The 22,065-nt window shown below is 38.0% G+C and overlaps 1 protein-coding gene and 1 non-coding gene across 2 annotated transcripts in view; one reads left to right on the forward strand and one right to left on the reverse strand.

Moving 5' to 3' along the window:
* Positions 1-22,065, forward strand: part of Rc3h1 (ring finger and CCCH-type domains 1) — a 78,306-nt gene that overhangs the window by 16,126 nt on the left and 40,115 nt on the right. Inside the window, exons 2-6 of the mRNA XM_051186073.1 lie at positions 8,263-8,695; positions 16,124-16,244; positions 17,814-18,053; positions 18,618-18,793; positions 20,521-20,721. Coding sequence (XP_051042030.1) covers positions 8,465-8,695; positions 16,124-16,244; positions 17,814-18,053; positions 18,618-18,793; positions 20,521-20,721 — 969 coding nt within the window. The 5' untranslated portion in view covers positions 8,263-8,464. The remainder of the gene's footprint in view (positions 1-8,262; positions 8,696-16,123; positions 16,245-17,813; positions 18,054-18,617; positions 18,794-20,520; positions 20,722-22,065) is intronic.
* On the reverse strand, positions 13,771-13,896 carry LOC127223784 (small nucleolar RNA SNORA28). The gene has a single exon (XR_007834663.1). It is a non-coding gene; the product is annotated as a small nucleolar RNA SNORA28 (small nucleolar RNA).

A 22,065-nucleotide genomic window follows, 5' to 3' on the forward strand; every position in this document is an offset into this window, starting at 1 on the left:
ACAAATAGGTATGTAATGAGTTCCAGGCCAGCAAGGGCTCTATAATCAGACCCCATGTCATCCCCTTGCCCAAACAATAGTTTATAAATAGCTATAATGGTGCCTCAGGAGAACTAGTTTAAGCAGGTATTTGATCAGTTTTAAATTTTCTCTTTCTTTGAATCAGGGATCTGACAACCAAGGTGGCTATTAAGTAGCAAACAGGTAGCATATACAGTACAAATTAACAGTGATTCAAAACATATTAAATATTAAATGATAATTCCAGAAATAAGTTAAACTATATATTGTTCTGAGTAACATGATGGAATCTTGGGCCACCTAGGAGATAAGTCATTCCTATGTCTAAGAATCAAGATGTTGGTATTTTAATAATTTTATTTCATGTGTTTACTCTTAGCCCAAGTAGAAGAATGTGTTTGGTGTATGTGTGTTTACCATATATATGTTAAAGATGATGTGAACAACCATATTTGGTAAGCTTTGAATATTTGAAAAGAAAATGAGGCTGGAGAAAGAAGCTTAAAGAATGAGAAAGTGGGAATTCTTGGATCATTTTCTACAATTAATTCAAACTTTTGAGTGTCAAAAAAATCTTTGCAGTTTATCATTCTTGTGATAGAATATCTAAGGGTGACTTATAGTTTTCTTTTGGTTTTTTTGAGACAGGGTTTCTCTGTGGTTTTGGAGGCTGTCCTGGAATTAGCTCTTATAGACCAGGCTGGTCTCAAACTCACAGAAATCCATCCTCCTGCCTCTGCTTCCTGAGTGCTGGGGACTTATAGGTTTTTTAAAAAATTAATTTTTAATTTAATTAGGGAGAGATAAAAGAATGAATATGGTTTATGTGCATTTGAGCTTTGAGGCACAGGAGGACCTCAAAGGTAGCTATCTGCTCTATTACTTGCTGCCTAATTCCTTTGAGATAAGATCTCTTTTTAAGCCTGGATTAGGCTGGTGACCAACAAGCACCATCTATCCTCTGTCTCCAATTTATGTGTATATGTGTATGTGTATGAGCATGTATGTGAGCTGCCCACAGAGGCCAGAAGAGGGTGTCAGGCCCCTGAAAGTGGAGTTAAAAGTTGTGAACCGGCCTGCTTGGATACTAAGACTCAAACTTAGGTCCTCTGGAAGAGCAGCAAGTTTTCTTAACTACTGAGCTGTCTCTCCAGGCACACCTTCAAAGCTTTTTAATTCTATTTCTACCTTTGCTTCCTGAGCTTTTTTTAGGGTATCCTTAAACAACAACAAAAACCCAGCCTATTGAAGCATTCTGAAGTTTCCTCTGCTCTCTTAGCAGTTTCAGATCTCATGTAAGTCCACAATACATTTGTATTTGGTTCCTACAACTGGTGAGAGAGGGATCTATTTCCATTCTTCAGGTGGACATCTAATTTTCTCAGCACTATTTTATTGAAGAGACTGTCCTTTCTCCGATTATATTTTTAGCACCTTTGTCAAAAATCAGTTTGCGGTGGCAGTAGATGCATGAAATTCCACCTCTCACTGAATGAACACACACAATAGTGAGTTAGAAGGTCTTATGTTGTTTTCTCTTTGCTAATTCTTTTGTGTGACCACTCTTTAAATTAAGAAAAATTATTTTTATGTGTGTGGGTGTTTTGCCTATGATGTGTACTGTGTGTGTGTGTGTGTGTGTGTGTGTGTGTGTGTGTGTGTGTCAGTGTGTGTGTCTGTGTCTGTGTCTGTGTCTCTGCTGGTAGGGACCAGAAGAGGACATTGGATTCCCTGGACCTGGTGTGAGCCATCGTGTGGGTGCAGGTCCTTTGGAAGAACAGCAAGTGCTCTCAGTCTCTCTGCAGCCCCATGTTGTTTTTGCATGTAGAGTGTGTGCCATGATGCCCATGTGAAGGTGAGAGAACAACTTGTAGAAATCCCTCCTACCACATGTGGGTTCCCAGGATCAAACTCAGGCTCTCAAATCTGGGTGGCCACTGCCAGTACTCACTGAACCATCTCACTCACTCTTGCATCATCATTTAGGCTCTTTACTTTGGTTTTACTTTTATTTTATTTTGGTCTTTCATTTATTTTCTCATCTATTTAGTCTCAGAAAATTGTAGTTATGCCTTTTCTTTTATCTAGAGTATTAGTTGTACCTTATCTTTTAACTTTTATTACAGTAGTACACAGCATCCCACACATCTCTGTCCAAATTTGACACAGTTTCATATTATATATGTGCTTTTATCTTCCTGTACCACCCATTCATAGATGTGTACAATTTACAACCATCAGTTTAACTTTGTGATTGTTGTTTATATATGTAACAGGAGACATGCATGTAGACTTGTGACTTTGCTTGCCACTGTAATCCTTAGCACTTGATTTAGCAAAGAACTAGAATCCAAATAAATATGCTTCTTTAAAACAACAACAACAAACTTCTTTATGCAGTCCTAGCTGACCTCAAACTTAAGAGAGATCTGCCTACTTCTCCAGTGCTGAGATTAATGATGTTAACCATGCGAAGCTCAAATGTTTCATTTTTACTTGGAAGGAAGATGTCTAACTATAATTTTTAAAAGGGTATCTTTAAAATCATTTTTTGGCTGGGCGTCGGTGGCATGTGCCTTTAATTCCAGCACTCAGGAGGCAGAGGCAGGTGGATCTCTGCGAGTTCCAGGACAGCCTCCAAAGTTACACAGAGAAACCCTGTCTCAAAAAAAGAAAAACAAAACAAAAAAACAAAAATCATTTTTTGACAACTTTATTTATACAATGTATTTCCATCCTATCCATTCCCAACACTTCCTTCTACTTTACCTACTACCCCCGACACATTCCCCTTCTATATGTTCTGCTTTATTTCCTTTCTTTTTATGAAATAACCCAAATCCTATTAGTGCCTCCTTGCCTATACATTAGTGGGACCATTCACAGGGGCATGGACAACCTAACAGCAGCCACATTTGCAAAGAAAAATGATTCCCCTCTCTTCGAAGTCATCAGTTGCACTAGCCAATAGTGATGTAGGCTCATGAGCCCTCTCCTCTCCATGCTGAATTGTTGATTTGTTTGTTCTTGTACAGGTAACCATAGCTGCTGTGAGGTCGTGTGTGCAGTAGCTGTGCCTTGTCTACAAGATAGCACCTCACAGCTCTCCTCCATCCTCAGGCTCTGAGCCTGGAGGAGCGGATATAAATGTCTTCTTTAAGACTACCAATAATCATTTATTCTAACTATACTTTTTAAGAAAAAAACCTGACTTAATTAAGAGACAGAAGAATTGGAAATAATATATAAAATAATTTCTTTACAATTAATATTGTGTATTTACATGCATGAAGAAACAATGGGGAGTAATGGTGTTATGTTTATGGATTTAGAGTGAAAATAGAGTTGGAGAGATGAGTGATAGGGTTAGAGGAAGATCATTTTACTGTGAACATTTTAAAACATTTTGATTCTAATATTACTTGGGATTTTGTCATTTATTTATTTTTATGGCAGGGTTTCTTTGTCTCATAGTCCTTACTGTCCTGGAACTCACTTTGTAGACCATGCTGGTGTTGAACTCACAGAGATCCACCTGCCTCTGCCTCTCAAGTGCTGGGATCAAAGGTGTATGCCACTACCACCGAAATATTTTATAAGAGTGTTGAAGGATGGCAGTATAGATCATTGGTTACACACTTGACCAGCATTAGCATGCACAAGCCCTAGGTTCTATCCCCAGTACATATGTAAAAAATGGTTGAGACTGTCAGAAGTGTTACTTCAAGACCAGCCTGAATTACATCATGGGAAGGGAGGGAAGATTAGAAATGTTACTTATTTCCTGTCTTTTAGAGTGTAGGCCAGATAGTTAGATTTGTTAGCACAGAATGGTAATGAGGTTAATAGCTATTGGAATGCAGATTTGGGGCAGTGAATATCCAGCTTTATCTGCTATGTAGCTTTTGAGTTGCAAGTGTCTGTACTGATAGGAATAAGGGGGCAGGAGTTTGGGGTTTGAATTAGATAGTCTTGATTAATCTCCCCCTCTTTCCCCCCCCCCCTGTTTTTTTTCGAGACAGGATTTCTCTGTGTAGCTTTAGGCTCTGTCCTAGAACTCACTCTGTAGACCAGGCTGGCTGTGAACTCATTGAGATCCACCTGTCTCTGCTTCCCAAGTGTTGGCATTAAAGTCATGTGCCACCACCACCCGGCTTTTTGTTTGTTTGCCTGAACCTTTTTTTAAAAACCTTCTGCAGCCTTCCTAAATTTCTTTTTTTTTTTTTTAAAGTCAAGTGGGATGACAGTAATATATATATATATATATATGTATATATATATATATATAATTTATTTATTTTTTATACATTTGCCCTATGTGAAACATTTAGTACAATTTAGCATATGGCTGCATAAATAATAAAAATGAACTGATCTTGTATAGAATATCTGCATGGTCTGATTCTTAGACAAGGTAATATAGATGATACTTTATTTAATGAACTTTAGCAAAGATTTTTTTTTTTTTTTTTTTTTTTTTTTTTTTTTTTAAGGCTGAATAGATGTTTATTCAGGGAGAAATAACTTACAACCTAGACAGATGAACACCAGGAAATTCAACCAGATCCTCTCCTGTCAGAGTCACGCCAGCCAAAGATTTTTATTTAAAAGCATTATTTATTTATTTGTGTGAATGTGTGAGTGCTTGAGTACCATGGTTTATGTGTGGAGGACAAGACAACTTTAAGGAGTTATCTCCTCCCACCCTATGTGTCCTGGAGATTATAAAGTCAGGTTGTCAAACCTTGTGGGTAGCACCTTTACTTGCTGAGCCACCTCACTCCCCACCATTTTCTAATACCCAGGTCTTGGCTTGAATATCTCATCTTCTCAACACTTCTAGTTCTTTTATCTTGGAGCATGCTATAAACACTTTTCATTGTAGCATTTGACCCTGTAATAGTTCTGTTTTTTAACATCCACATGATATCTCAAATAGTAACAGTTCTGTGTTAGGTACTCATTATTTATAGGTGACTTTTATTTATAAAGTATAATATGTTATAGAAGTTAAAATGTAGGCAGTGTCATGATACACGTTTGTGTATCATGAGAGCCATCTGAACACATGCAAGTAACTGACTTTAGAAAAGGTATAAAATGTGGATCTGGTTACAGCGTGATGGGTTTTTTGTTTGCAAGATTTGTTTTAAGTAGTGTTTATAAAATTTAAAAAAAAAATGAGACAGGTGTGGAACATCTGCAGTCAAGACATGTGGGAAGCAGAGGCATATGAAATCATCACTGTTAGCTAGAGGCCAATCACATAATGAGTCATTCCAGACTACACACCTTGTCTCAAAAGAAAAAAAAAATGATTTGTTAATAGTCTAGTAAGCTATTAAATATTTTCTTCATTTTAAATTTTCTATTCCTTTTGTTCTCCCTCTTCTCCTCCTATCCCCCCCCCCCTCTTCATCCCCAAGTCCACTCCTCAGAAGGGACTTTCATAGGAGGTCAACAAAGACTGGCAAATCAAGTTGAAGCAGGGCCAAGCCCCTCCCCCCCCCCAGCATCAAGGTTGAACAAGGCATTTCATCATAGGAAATGGGCTCCAAAAAGCTAGCTCAAGCACCAGAGATAGATCCTGGTTCTACTGCCAGGGGCCCCACAAACAGACCAAGCCACACAGCTGTCACACACATGCAGAGGGCCTAGTTCGGTCACGTGCAGGCTTCCCCTTTTCTGTTTATTTCCCCCTTCGTGATCCTGACCCCCTTGCTCATATAATCCTTCTTCCCTCTCTTCCACTGGACTGTCCCAGTACTTGGCTGTGGATCTCTACATCTGCTTTCGTCAGTCACTGGATGATGAAATTAGGGTAGTCAGCAATCAGATTAAAGGAGAAGCCCAGTCCAAGCACCCTCTCTACTATTGCTAGGAGTCTTAGCTGGGGTCATTGTTGTGGATTCCTCTCTCCATCAAAATATGTCTTTCATTGCTTTCCCTCTCCATCCGTCCCACAACTCGACTAGCCCCTTCCCTTTATTCGCCCCACTCCCAGTTTCCCCAGGAGATCTCATCTTAGTCATCTAGCAGCATATTTTATAAAACACAGTTTTGTATTTCGGTAGGCTGATGACTACATGAAGGCACATGTTATGATTGTGATGTTTTGTTATGCCTCCCACAATTAATTCAAAGTCTGGTACACAATAGTGTTTGTAAACATTTGTTGGATGCATGGATAAGGTATTTTTTTAGCATACCTAGTAATAGAAACTTTTTCTCTCATCAACATTGAGCTTGTGTTTGAGGTTGAGTTATCTCTTTTTTTTTTTTTTTTTTTTTTTTTTTATTGAGACAGAGTCTCACACTACAGCCCATTTTACCTAGAACTCACCATGTACTTTGCAGTGGTCTCAAAGTTTGAACAGTACCCCTTTTAGACTCCTAAGTGTTGGTATATAGGTGGAGTTTTGCTGCCTGACCACCTGCTCCCAAATAACCTGCAGCCACTTCCCCAAATAACTGATTCAGAGACTTAATATAAATTGTAGGTGCTTGGCCAATACCTCAGGCTTGTTACTAACTAGTTCCTATAACTTATCCCATTTCTATTAATCTATGTGCTGCCTTGAGGCTCATGGCTTTTACCTCTATCTCATTTTGTGTGTCTGACTGGTGACCTCCCTAGCTTCACCCTTCTTAATCTCAGTTTGACTTTCCTAACTTTATCCTGTTCAACTATTGGCCAGTCTGATTGTTTATTAAACCAATCATAGTGACATGTATTCACATAGTGTACAGAAGGATTATTCCACAGCAGTTGAGCTTATAGTTCTGAGCTACCACACTTCACAGTATTGAAAACTTCTAATAAAATGTGAATTACTTATAATTACTTTAAAAATAGGATGCAGTAAATAATTTTTCTATTTAATTACAGCTGAGATAATATTTGTTTCCATCTTTGTAAGCATGCTACTGGGCATTATCAAATCATTAATAGTGTAATGTTATTTTACTAGTTACTTTTCTCATTGCCATAAAAACACCATAAATCCTAGCACTGAGGAAACAGGCAAGGGTAGTCCTACTATGTGATGAATTCCAGGCCATCCTGGGCATATAGCAAGACCTTGGCCACTACCATCCCCTTATCCTCCCAATTAAAACAAAACAAAAAAACTAAAATTATTGGTAAAATTAAGTAACAGTTAAGATGTTTGGAAGACTAGATTTGTAGCTGGTTGGTTGGGGTGCTTGTCTAGCATGTGCAAGAACCTAGTTTAATCTCTTTAAAACAAAGCAAAATACATATATATGGAAGGTTTTAGGTTGGGTTTTTTATAGTTTTAAACGTTTCTAACAGGACCAGTGAATTAGCTCAAAGGACAAAAGGGCTTATTGCCAATACTGACAACCATAGTTTAATCCTTGGGACCCATGCACTATGAAAGAACTGATTCCTACCAGTTGTGTTCTGACTTCCACATGTATGCAATTGTGTGTGCCCTTCTCCCATGAATAAATGAAATGAAATTTAAAAAATATAGATATTTCTGTTTAGCTTTTATCTCTAAGCAAAAAACATACATGAGGAAATTTAACTATGTTTGGGATATAGTTAATTGTAATTTTCTGGTCTTTAAATTTGAGGATTTAAAATTCTTTTGACATTTTAACCATCCTGTTCTAGCAATACAGTATGTAGCAATGAAATGTAGGTCATAGTTAAAATCTACCAGAATATAAAACTTTTAGCAGTGTCCAAAACTTAAAAAAAAAAACTTGAATTTCATATGTCTCTCTTATTAGTCCCACCATATTTGATAAAGTATTTAAAAGTAGTGGATTTTGGTTAAAGTTTGTTTTGTTTTGTTTGTGAGACTTAGTCAACTTTGTTATAAGTTGAGGATGACCTTTGACTTCTCCAGTACTAGGGATGCATAACTTACATAAAAGCACATACATGAGAGTTCTTACAACAGATTCATGTAGATCAAGAAATGGAATTAGTTTTTTTAACTAAGATTGTGAGGGTCAGGCATCGTGACAGTCTTTAATCTCAGCACTTGGGAGACAAAAGGCAGGCCATTCCTTCTGTATATAGAGACTTGTTTTATGCTGTCTGTCTTTAGAGAATGAGGTCCTAATTCCAACCTCCCATAAACTTCAAAGGTCATGATATGGAAGGTTGTAGAGTCAAAATTAGACTTATGATTTCTTTTCAACAGTTTGATTGAAATTAAGAAACAGATTATTCTAATCTTTTTTTTTCCTTTCTATTTTTTCTAGGTTATATTTCACACTATGTGCTGACTGTATCTACAGAAGATATTTAAAAAAAAGATAAACTTTTTTCCAAGATTTTGATTCCAGTGGAATCTTTGCTTTAGAGAGAGAGAGAGAGAGAGAGAGAGAGAGAGAGAGAGAGTGTGTGTGTGTGTGTGTGTGTGTGTGTGTGTGTGTGTGTTAGTGAATTGCAACTCCAGAAGCAATGCCTGTACAAGCTCCACAATGGACGGATTTCCTTTCCTGCCCAATTTGCACTCAGACTTTCGACGAAACAATTCGAAAGCCCATCAGTTTGGGCTGTGGCCATACTGTCTGCAAAATGTGCCTGAATAAACTCCACCGTAAGGCTTGCCCATTTGACCAGACCACTATCAATACAGACATTGAGCTCCTTCCTGTGAACTCAGCATTACTGCAGCTAGTGGGTGCTCAGGTAAGATACTTAATACTGGTTATTGTCTTTAATTGACTTTCTTTAGTTATATGTGTCTGTATTTGGGTGTGTTTATTTTAATGTTCATGAAGAAATAGTTATAGATATGTATATGCCTTGATTATTTGTGTATTTCATTGCTCTATAAGCCAAGATAATCTTAAGGGCGTCACAGTTCCAATAGCATTGTATATACCTCTTGTTTAGATGTTGGTTTCTAGACAATTCTCCAATAAAAGGAACCAGAACTCTTAGGAGAAATAGTCAGTTTTGGGGCTAGGACAGCAAGTACTCAAATGAGCCCGGAGTATCTTGTCCAAGCATCCACACAGTGATGGGACCATGTCAAAGGCATACTAGAGCTGGTTGAAAAGAGATCCCAGTGGCTAAAGCTGAAAGGGTTTGAGCAAAATAGTCATGTACAAATTATAAAAGGGCATAAAAAAGAATCAGTGGCTCTATGCAGATAAAATTGAAGTAGAAAATAACACAAAGATACAGTTATAAGCTATTTCTTTTTCCTTTTTGCACCTGCAATTTAATTTCATTTAGGAAATTTAAAGTCATTGTCCCAGAGCCCTGAAATGTTACGTGCCTTTGTTCATAACACTGGAGAGACGGGCAAGCTAATCTCTTGATATATCAAGCTCCAGGGAAGCAGGGTTACAGTAGTGAGACCTTGTCTAAAAACAAAACAAACAACAAAAAAGTACTTGTAATTTATGTAACTCTGTTTGTGCATTATGTGTCCAGGTACCCTTGAAACCGAAAAGAGGGTATTGGGTCCCTTGATATTTGGAGTTATAGGTGATTGTGAGCCACCTAATGTAGGTGCTAGGAATTTAATTTGTGTCCTCTGGAAGAGCAACAACTGTTTTTGGCTGCTGAGCCATCTCTCCAGCCCTTTAAAAAGTTACTAAATATATCTTATTGGGGAAGTAGATTGTCCGTGTAACTAAACTACCAATTTGCTATAACCACAGTAACTCTTTATTTAAAATGAGCGATAAGGACGGAATAGATCTTCCTTAACTATTTATGTAGCATATTCACATAAGTGCAGTGGTGTTTGCAAAAAGGGGAAGAAACGGGAAAGAAAACATAGAGGTGATTAAAAAAAAAAAAAAAAAAAAAAAAAAAGCTTCTCCTAACTGCATGTATACAAGAAGACTCAGGTCATATAAAGACTCATAAACAGACTTTAAGGAACAGCCATACAAACAGTATTTTAAGATAAACATTTTAATTAGATATTTTTGAAAAGGAAAGAAAACCTGTCACACAAAAAGGAAGAATGCATTCAGACTGATAAGATTTCTGTGTGAAGTTATCCCCAAATAAGTTTAAAATGCTTAGCAAGACTGGAATTAATTTCAGTTGACTACTGTTTTAGTCCCCAGGAACTCTGGTTTTTACTTATGTGATGAATGATCTTATGTTTTTGGTTTTGTTTGTTAAGCGTGTTTTCTTTTTTATTACACCTTTATTTAAAATTGTATTTTTATTCATTGTTTTTTGTTGTTGGGAGGATATTTGGAGGTCAGTGGTAGAGGATTGGCTTCCTTCTTTCACCATGTGGGTCCTGGAAATTGAGGTCAGGTCTTCAGGCTTGGTGGCAAGCACCTTGGTCCTTTGAGCCATCTTGATGGTTCTTTATTACAGTTCTGAAAAAAGAAAAAAAAAATGTAATCTCTGACTTTTTCAGTTGTTCATGTTCATGTAGCACATGTGTTCATTGCTATGATTAAAGAGTGGTTTGATGGATAGCTTAAGTCATATACAAATTTTAATGTTGGAGAAATCTGGCAAATGCTGTTGTAGCCAGGTGAACTGGATTAATGTGAACCGAAATAAGTCATATTCATAGTAGATCTTTATTTAGTATGTGATGAAAATAGCATCCCCCCCCCCCCCCCGGACTTAATGCCAAAAGTATCTAATCCCAGTCTCTCTATGAGAAAAACAAGATTCAGTCAAAAGTCAGTATACACCATGCATACCAGTATTGTGAAAGCTAAAAATATCAAAGCATAGGAAGTACTGGAAAAATGTAAAAACTTCTGGAATATTATAAAAAGTAATGTATTAGGTATTCTGGATGAGATTTTGGAACACAGGAAGGCTATTAGGTAAGGCATTCTGAGTAAAATCAGGAGTTTTAGCTATAATGAACATTGTCAGTACAGAACTGTATAATGACGAGGTGTGGTGTGATAAGAATTCTCTGAACTGTCTTTGCCATTGTACTGTAAATTTAAAATGCTTCTATAAAATCCTTTTAAAAAAAACAGGAAAAAGGTGTTTAATCTTATTAATAAACAGGAAAATACAGGTCTAGATAGTAGCATTTCTAAAATTATTATTATTATTATTATTATTTTTTTTTTTTTTTTTTTTTAGTATCTCAGCTTGCTACAAACCAGTGTCTGACTAGTGGTGGTCACAGACATGGATATATGCAGGCTCTTGCATGTTGCTAGGGAGAGTACAAACTGGGAGGTTCTTGAAAATAAAATTGGAAATGTACACAGTCCTGTAACGATAGCAGCTGTACTTACAGGTGTCAAACCAGCTGGTTTTAACATAAACATACAAGGGAGACATGTAGAGGAATGTCATCATATCTAAAACAGAAGTAGCTTAAACATCAGAACTAACTCACTGTGTAGGCTATACCACAGAAATACTATGCATTTACAGAAGTTTCCTAAATCCACACAACTACATGGTGAAAGCCAAAACTAAGATTTTTGGGCTTGTTTGTTTGTTTGTTTGAGATAGGGTTTCTCTGTGTAACAGTCCTTCCTGGCTGTCCTGGAACCCACTGTGTATACCGGGTTGGCCTCAGAATCACCAAGATCACCTGTCTCTGCCTCCTGAGTGCTGGGATTAAAGGCATGTGCCACCACTGCCTACCAAGATTAAAAAAAAAGATCCTAAGCTGTCTCAAATTAACTATGTAACTTGAACTCCTGATCCTCTTGCCTTCCCTCTGTGGTGGGATTACAGGCATGTGCCATTATACCTGGTTTATTTGCCACTAAGGATTGAATCCAGGGTTTTGTGCGTGTAAGAAAAACACTCTAAAACCGCACTCTACAAATTGAGCCACATCCCACCCCTCAAATGCATTTTTAAAGTCATTGTCAGTTTGGGAGCCAGAGGCAGGCAGATCTCTTGTGAGTTCGTTGGAGGCCAGCCTGGTCTCATAGTGAATTCCAGGACAGCCAGAGCTATAGAGTGAGACTCTGTCTCAAAACAAAACAAACAGATCCAAAGATGAAGTCTAGCATACCATTATATTGTGGTTTAGTAAGAATCAGGAAAAAGAAGTAGGCTGAATAGATGTACATTCAGGGAGAAATAACTTAGAACATAGACAGATGAACACCAGCAGGTTCCTGGTCCCAAGGATGCCTCCAGATGCTCTTCTGTCCCTGTGCTGTAAGCAAGAGAATGGTGTGTGTGTGCGCGCATGCGTGTGTCTCCATCCGTCCCCAGACCTAGTTTCCCCAGGTCACTTCTGCTGTTGTCCCCACTCCCAATGGGCATGGTCAGTGCCACAGATACGGACAAAGTGAATATCTCATTACATCATTATTTTCTGTAAATCAGCATACATTCAAGGGTATATTCCTTTGTATTTTAAATACAGGGAATGAGAGTATTCAAGGGGAACTCACAGTATCACCTCAAGAAGCCTTTTAGCAAGGAACTCATGGACAAGTCATTGAATCTTAGAATCTGATTTTTTTTTTTTTAAATGGTGTTTTGGATTTTTGTTTTGTTTGTTTTTTTCAAGACAAGGTTTGTCTGTGTAAGAGCTCTGGCTGTCCTGGAACTTGATTTGTAGATCAGGCTGGCCACCACCACCCGGCCTAGAATCTGAATCTTTTATACCAAAATATTTAAAATAAGTTATGCTGATACTTGTGTTTTCATCACAACAGTCTCCCAAAGGGTATTGTAGTTGAGTGGGAGAACATTTCCTAGACTTCAACCGTATCAGAAAAATGAAAACTCTTTCCAGATGTAAATGTTGTGACTCAATACTAAACCTTGTGTTAACTTTATATCTGAGTAATACATTTGGCCCTGAAAACACAAGTTTACCTTAGAAATACTGATTGGGGTAACAGATTAAGGGATGAGACAACGCCTGCACTGCTTCCGGTTGGTTTTTCTACATCTTTGTTGTTTAAGCTCCCTCTAGTGGCACAAAAATATCCCTACTACTTATTACTAAATTCCTTTCCCCTACTTGGTGTCACATACAACACATATACCAGCTTCATGAAAAACAAAGGCCTGCAGGCAATCCATCAAATTTTACAGATTAGGTACTAGAGAGAGTTAAGTAGGTAAGAGTGCTTGCTGCCAAACTGAGTTCCCAGCTCCTGCATCAGTCAGCTCTGCTCATAGTCACCAGTAACTACAGCTACAAGGGGTCACATTCAGACACCTACACGTAAGGAAAAGCAAAGTTTAAATATTTAAAAAGTTAACTTGTTCATTTTGATGTGTGATGCTTATTTGCAAGTTCTTCATAACAAAGCTTTAATAAATGTTTAAATTGTGTACAGTTTAATCCAGGGTACTTAGGTTTGGTACAATATGAAGTATTTTCAGCTTTGCTTTTGCCATCTGCATATCTCAGTTTAAGCATTTTGTGTTCTATTTCTGAAGATTCTAACCTTCATCCTGTATACCATCTGTAAAACTATTACCAAGATAGGATATAAAAGTTCTGGCATAAGTCTAATGGGGAGCTGTATAGATAATCATTCACTCAAATTTTTTATGTGACATGAAGTTGAAAATGCTGATGCTTTGGTTCTCTGGGATAATTTTAGTGAGTGTCAGATGTGACTAATGCTAGCACCTAGTGTCACTAATGGCCTTGACTGGACTTGGCTACAGGTGCAGGTGCAGATACAGATATAGAGAAACCAAGAGAAAACGGTCCCAGGAAGCATGATCATCTTCTCTAATTCCATTCATGGCCAGCCTAAAATTTGTTGTTGTTTTTTTTGTTTGTTTGTTTTTGTTTTTTCTCTCATATACCTCTAGCTGTTGCCGTTTGAGCCTATATGATAGCTTGTTTTGTGGGGAAGACAACACTAGAATAGGTTAGACTTCTTAGCTAGAGTAAGCTCAAATTATATCAGATAGTTTTGTTTATCTGCCTCAGAGTGTTGTTTGCACTTAGGATTTCTTGTTTGTAAGTGTGGGCATGAGCTTGCTGTGGCAGACATGTGGAGGTCAGAGGACAACTCAGTGGGCATCTTCTCCCTTTTACCATGTGGGTCTTAGTTATCCAAATTTGGGTTACCAGGCTTGTGAGCAAGTCTACCCAGTGAGCCATCACATGGTCCTCTTTAAAAAAAAAAAATAATAATTGTTTTTAATTGGTAGGTGATCCAACTGGGCAAGTCTCCAAAAAAAGTAGACATAGTTACAGTAGGCACATAAAAATTTAGCCCTTGGGGAAATTCAAATATAAACCACAGTGAGGTGGGGTTGGATGTGAAGCAAATGGGGGAAAGGGAGGTTATTGAGGGGAGAGTACAGAGTTTCAGACAGGAAAGAGTATACTTTAGTGATGTGTACAGTAGATGCTAACTGCAGTTTATGTATATTCTAGAATTGCTAAACAGATTTTTTTTTTTTTTTTAATCTTTTGAAACTATGTAGCCTTGGCTGCCCTGGAACTTGCTATATAGGCTAGGCTGACCTTGAACTCAGAGACCTACCTCTACCTCCTGAGTTAAAGCTATGCACCACCACATTGACTGAAGAGATTTTAAATATTTTTAGGATGAAATATATGAAATGACCATTTTCTTTTCTTTCTTTTTTTTTAATTTTTATTTTTGTTTTTTGAGACAGGGTTTCTCTGTAGCTTTGGAGCCTATCCTGGAACTCACTCAGTAGACCAGGCTGGCCTCAAACTCACAGAGTTTGTCTCTGCCTCCTGAGTGCTGGGATTAAAGGCATGTGCCACCACCACCTGACTCGGCTTCCTCCCTCCCTCCTTCCCTTCTTTCTATGCCTGTGTTTTTCTAGACATTTTCTTTGTAGTCTTGGCTGTCCTGGAACTTGACTTTTAACCAGGCAGTACTCAAACTCAGAGATCTGCCTGCCTCTGCTGGGATTAAAGGCATGCACCACTACCCTGCATGATAATTTTCTTAATTAGCCTGATTTAGTTATTGCAGATTATAAGCATATATATATATATATATCAATATCATCAGGGGATCATGTTGTACTTCATAAATATTTATGCTCAACACTAAAACATTTAATTAATAAAAGGATATATTGAGGTACTACTTTGTATCCAATGCCATGGTTTTATAAGACAGATACAGTAGGGTATGGTGGTATACCCCTGTAGTCCAAGCAATTGAGAGGCAGAGGCTCAAGACCAGCTTTTGTTAAGACCCTACCTCAGAAACAAAAAAAGTAGGTGATAAGTATATTAAATGGTATATAGGAAAATTATTTTATCTATTGGAAACCACATAAACATAATAAGATATTTCAATAATGAAATAATAATTAGAAATAAAAATAAATGAGGACGGAGGAAATAGCTTACTTAGTACTTTCCTTGCAAGCATTGAGTCTTAAGTTTAATTCCCAGAATCTAGATAGAAGAAGTAGGTGTGGAGGCTAGAGAGATGACCCAATGGTTAAAACACTGATTGGTCTTTTAAAGGACCTAGGTTTGATTCCCAGCACCCACACGGCAGGTCACAACCAAACTCATGTAACACATGTGGTACACGGGCATATATGCAGGCAAAACACCAATAGACATTAAATAAATATAATGAAAGAAGTGAATATGTTAGCACACAGTTAGAATCTCAAGACTGAGATTTGTTGGGAAGTTAGTGTAGCCTACTTGAAAAGTTCTAGACCAGTGAGAAACCCCCTTTATAGGTATATGAGAAACAACCACTGAGGTTTTCCTCTGGTCTCTGTACATATCTATCAAAAGAAGAAAGAAAGGAAGTGTACTTACTCCAACCTGGTTGACCCTTTAAAACATGATGCTGTTATATGTGGGGCTACATGTCTTTAATGCCAGACTTCAAAGCCAGCATGGGCTACATAGCAAGTTTCAGGTCAGCCAAGGATATGCAATTGAGACCTTGTAGCGGGAGGGGGCAAAAAAGGTATGTTTCTTTTGTGAGTGAGGAAAAATTTCAGTTAATTATGTAGTATTTGAATTCTCTTTTAATAAGGCTGCTATGGAAAAATAATGGATGTATATGTACAAGAAAAATTTTCTGAAAGCATTTAGCAAGTTTAGTCATTTTAATGATGCAAGCACCAGGACGATAGGCAGATAAATTGTACTCAATAAAACATTTAATAAATTAATGAAATACTCAAAACTTTTCTTTTGGCCTCCAGATCCCTGAGCAACAGCCCATTACTTTGTGTAGTGGGGTTGAAGATACAAAGCATTATGAGGAAGCCAAGAAATGTGTAGAAGAATTAGCATTGTACCTGAAACCACTCAGCAGTGCTAGAGGTAAATGTAATTATAAAACCCATGCTAAACAGTTTGTTTTTTGAAACAGGGTCTCACTGTGTAGCCCTGGTTGGCCTGGGACGCTATGTAGACCAGGTTGGTCACATTCACAGTGCTCTACCTGCCAGTGCTTCTCAAGTGCTGGGATTGAAGTTGTGCCCCATTATACCTGACCAAATACTGTTAAAAAATTGTGTGTTATAAATGAATATTGATTATAAAAACCTTCTCTCTCCTCCCCTCCTCACTCCCTCTTCTCTTGCACTCTTTTTTTCTACTTAATTTTCAGTGCTAGGCAAGTGTTCTACCACTGAGCTATTCTACATAGTCAATGCTAATGAGATTTATTCACTGTAAACCGAACCTACTTCATGCTAAATAATATAAACCACATAAAATAGTACTAAATCTAGAGTTTATGCGATGTTAGAAATTTGAATGGCTATAGAAGTAACTACATACAATAGTGATTTAGAAGGGATTTGCGTCTTTTGACAGTTTTTCCCACCTATGGAAACAGGGCCCAGATTGGTTTTAAAGTTGCTTTGTAGCCTAGGATAACTTTGAACTTCTGATCTTTCTGTTTCTATCTCCCAAGTGCTGAGATTACTAGTTTATGGAGTACTGGGAATTAAGCCCAGGTATTAAACACACTAGGCGGCTACATCTCCAGCTCTTATTGATAACTCTGAATAGTTTATCTTTGTCTAGTTCTAGGTTGTAAGAAAATGGAAGTTGTCATTACCTTCCAGAAAAGGCCTGCTTATTCAGTAAGATTAACCTCTATGAAATAATATTAGGAATCGGTATTTGGGTCTTGATTTAATTGCTATTGCTTTCTGTCAGTTTTTCTTTTATGATTAAAATGAGTTATAGTATTTTGAATGTCATAATGAATGATATCTACATACATACATACATACATACATACATGATGGGAGATGTCATTCTGTATATGTTTCTCATACTGGTTAATAATAAAGCACTGTTGGCCAATAGGAAAGGAAGATAGGAGGGACTAGGAGACAAGGAGGAAATAGGAAGTAGTAAGGAGGAGTCAAGATGGAGAGTCTGGAGAGTGCTGGATGCCAGCCGCCTCCCCGGTAAGAGAAGGCCATGTGAAGATACATAGAAATGGGTTAATAATTAAAGGCAGAGCTAGCCGATAAGTAACAAGTAACCGGGCCAACAGTATTGTATCAAATACAGAGTCTCTGTGTGTTATTTGGGGCTGGTGGCATGGTAGCAGGACAAGACCGGGCAGCAGGCGGAAAAACCATACTCGTTACACATACATACATACATACATATTTATTTATAGTCAGGTTTTTCTCTGTAGTCCTGGCTGCCTTGGAGTTACTCTAGAACTCAGAGATCCCGTCTGCCTCTACTTCCTAAGTGCTAGGATTAAAGGCATGGGACACCAAACTGTTGGCTTATTGTTTACTTTAAATACTCTACTAGGACCAAGAACTAGTTACAAGGCCACAAGTCAACCACTCTAGAAGAGCGCCTGGATCATAAAATTGCCCAGTAACCTAGAGATAGTTTCTGTGTTCTCCTTTGCAGGAGTGGGTCTGAACAGCACTACTCAAAGTGTTCTGAGTCGCCCAATGCAGAGGAAGCTTGTGACTCTAGTCCACTGCCAGCTAGTGGAAGAAGAAGGCAGGATCCGTGCTATGAGGGCTGCTCGATCTTTAGGTGAACGCACAGTTACAGAGCTCATTCTCCAGCACCAAAATCCTCAGCAACTCTCCTCTAATCTCTGGGCAGCCGTCAGAGCTAGGGGCTGCCAGTTCCTTGGACCAGGTATGTAATTAAAATTTGGTTGTTGCTATTGGCTGCCCACCCCACCTTTACAAGGTATTCTAACAGTATAGGACAAAAACAATAAGTAATGTACAAACCCTCATGTTTTGTTAAATTCTGTTATTGAGTACCATTCCATTGATAATCCTGGCTTGATGTTAATTTTTCAGAGAATTCAGATTTTTCTCTCGATAACAAAAGTTTGTTCATTTTGAAATGTTTTCCTCTATATTGATCACTTATCTACTTAATAAAAGATACAATAAGATAGAATTGCCCATAAACCTGGCTTAAAAATATAATTTTAGGTACATTGTATTGCTTGGCTTTTTGTTGTTTTTGTTTGTGTTTGAGACAGTGTTTTGCTGTATAGCTGTGTAGCTATCGTGGAACTCTGTAGATTCAGCTGGCCTCAAGCTGGGATTGAAGATGTGCACCACCATGCCTGGCTCATTGTATTGCTTATTAATTGCATGGTATTGTGTTGCTTTCAAATAATGTTTCAGATAATGGGTTTATGTCATCTTTGCTCATAATACACTTTGATTGTACCATTTTTCCTAGCAATGCAGGAGGAAGCTCTGAAACTTGTCTTGCTGGCTTTGGAAGATGGTTCTGCTTTGTCACGGAAAGTGTTGGTTCTCTTTGTGGTGCAAAGACTGGAGCCTCGTTTTCCTCAAGCCTCTAAAACCAGCATTGGACATGTTGTTCAGCTCCTTTACAGAGCCTCCTGCTTCAAGGTATGAACCTAAACTTGAGTTCAGATTGGGATGCCCTTTCTCCAAACTTAAACATTGAACTTGTACTTTAATAAAAATTTCTGTGCTTTTCAGGAAGTATCAGCATTTTTTCCTTTTTTAAAGAAGGCAGATTGTATGATAGTCTAGTTAAGTCCTATTGTATTTCATTTATTTGGTTTTGGTTTGTCTGTTTGCACTGGTGGGGATTGAACCCAGAGCCTTGCATATAGGTTAGACAAGTATTCTGTTACTGAAACACAGCCCCAACCCTTAAATTTAGATGAAGATCACCTGTTATTTCCCACTGTCTTAGTTAGAATTTCTACTTAGTTAAGGGTTTCTATTACAATGATAACACACAGTGACCAAAAGGAACTTGAAAGTGTTTCATATACTTACATACCACAGTCTTGTCATTTAGGAATTGAAGCAGAGTTCAGGGAGAAGTGCTTGCTGCCTTATAGCACCCAAGACCAGCAGCCCCAGGGGTGACACTGTTCACAGTGAGTTAGGTCCCCCACATCAATCATTGATCAAGAGAATGCACCATAGGTTTGACTACACACCAGTTCTATCTTCCCAAATGACTATCTTGTTGTGTCTAGTTGACATAAATCTGGCCGTCACACCAACCAAGATGGTAAAACTTGTTCCTAGCTGAGCGGTTGTGTCACACACCTTTAATTGTAGCACTCTGGAGGCAGAGGCAGGAAGATCTCTGTGAGTTGGAAGCCAACCTAGTTTACAGAGTGAGGTCAGGACAGCCAGGGGTACAGAGTGAAATCCTATCTCAAAAAAAAAAAAAAAGAAAGAAAAGAAAAGAAACATCTATGGCTAGATGTGGTGTTGCAAGTCTTTAATCCCATCACTTGGGGGAGCAGAGGCAGGTAGATCTTTATGAGTTCCAGGCTAGCCAGAGCTACATAGTGAGAACCTGTGTTGTGTTTTTTGTTTTTTTCTCTTTTGGCTTTTTTGGGGACCCACCACCTAGCTCCCAAATAAATCACACACGGAGTCTTAATGTTACTTGTGAATGTTCAGCCTTAGCTGGCTTGTTGCTAGGCAGCTTTCTTAAATTATCCCATCTATCTTTTACCTCTGGGCCTTTACCTTTTCTGTAAATCTTTTATTTTCACTCTGTGGCTAGATGGGTGGCTGGGTGGCTGACCCCTGACATCCTCCCCGTTTGTTCTCTTGTCCTTCTATTTGTATTCTTTGCCTTCCAGCCCCACCTGTCCTTGCTCCTGCCTCACCATTGGCCATTCAGCTCTTTATTAGACTATCAAGTGTTTTAAACAGGCACAGTAACACAGCCTCACAGAGTTAAACAGATGCACTATAAACAAAAGTCTCACACACTTTAAAATAATACTCTACCACAAACCTGCCTTTAAAAATGGGTAAGATTTTGACTTCTGTAATGGGAGATGTTTTGTAGGCAGGATGGTGTATCTCTAATCTTGCTGTTGCTGCTAAAAGAAAGTTGTTATTTTGAAAATTTTTTTTGCTGGAACAATGACTCAATGGTGATCTTGGGACCCATATACTTAAAAAGAGAACTGATTCCTGGGAGTTATCTTCTGTATTCATGCCACATAACAGTGCGTGTGCATCTCCTACCAAGACATGCAAATCAAATTTTTTTTTAAGTTACAGTTATTTTTGGTCTACATGTGTTTATATAAAGTATGAAACTTGTGTTAGTAGATTTTTATGTGTCTTTTTAGGTCACCAAACGTGATGAAGACTCTTCTTTGATGCAGCTGAAGGAAGAATTTAGGACTTATGAAGCTCTGCGACGAGAACATGACTCCCAGATAGTACAAATTGCTATGGAAGCAGGCTTAAGGATTGCACCAGACCAGTGGTCCTCTTTGCTTTATGGAGACCAGTCTCACAAATCTCATATGCAGTCCATTATTGACAAGGTAGGGTCTTATTATTTATTTACTTTTTCAAGACAGGGTTTCTCTTTGTGGTTTTGGAGTCTATCCTGGCGCTCATTCTGTAGACCAGGCTGGCCTTGATCTCAGAGATCCAACTGCCTCTGCCTCCCAAGTGCTGGGATTAAAGGCACACACCACTGCCTGGCTACAAGGTAGGGCCTTTATTATTCCTTATTTGTTAAATAATTTAGGAGTCTTGGTAAGCTATAACTTTGTGATTTATTTAATCAGTGAATATTAATGTGGGTAGTGTATATTAGGCTTCTGTAAGTGAGATTCACTGTGGCTGAGCATTGTATCACAGCTAGTCTATCACAGTGACAGTTTGTAAACATTAGGTTAGTTTTGCAGTGCTTTAACCAGTGCTCTCTCTCCTATGCCCCTTGTCATTGCCACTCTTCTTTGTTTACTGTTCTCTTTGACTCTCGATTGCTGTAATAGAAAATATTTGTAGGCTTTTATTCTGTGTATATTGCTGTTTGCATACATGTATGTCTGTGCTTCACCTGGTGCCTGGTACTTGAAGAAGCCAGAAGAGGGCTTTGGATTTCCTAGAGTTATAGATAGTTGTGAGCTATCATGTGGGTGCTGGGATCTGAAAGAGCACCCAGTACTTTTAACCACTGAACCTTCTCCCCAGCCCCTAAGCTCTGTTTTCAGATGGCTCTTTAATCTTGCATAGTAGCCTTTTAATCAATGATCTGTTGGATGTATGTTATTCTCACTCAGAATAATTTTATATATCCAGTGAGTTTTATTTTCAATAAACCTTTTTTTATTTTATCTACTATCTGTTTTGATGTAAAAAACCACTATAAGTGACTATTAGATCTAGTTCTGCTATTATATCTAATGCAGAAATGTATATTCCTCTTAAAACCTTACTAATAGTTTTAAAAGAGTTGTTGCATATGAACTTAAAGTGTATGAATGTGTGTCAGGTGGTGGTAGCACACTTCTTTAATCCCAGCTCTCTGGAGACAGAGCCAGGCAGATCTCTGAGTTCGAGACCAGCCTGGTCTACAAGAGCTAGTTCCAGGACAGCCTTCAAAGCCACAGAGAAACCCTGTTTTGAAAATAAACAAACAACAAGATGTATGAATGTGGTATATAAAGTCTTATGTTGTAATATACTAAATAATAGTTTGTAGTTTTGCTATTTTCTTAAATACTTATAATTTCAGAAATGACTTGTCAACTCTAGAGTCCACAGAACATTTAATTTAGAGATAGTGTCAAAATCTAAGTTTTTAAAAAATAATTAGCATTTACCAAGTGCTATGTGCCTGGATGATTTTAATTCATTTCCTTTGAGCAACTTTTTAT

Source organism: Phodopus roborovskii, unplaced genomic scaffold (assembly GCF_943737965.1).
Source record: "Phodopus roborovskii unplaced genomic scaffold, PHOROB, whole genome shotgun sequence".
NCBI classification, from domain to species: Eukaryota; Metazoa; Chordata; class Mammalia; order Rodentia; family Cricetidae; genus Phodopus; species Phodopus roborovskii.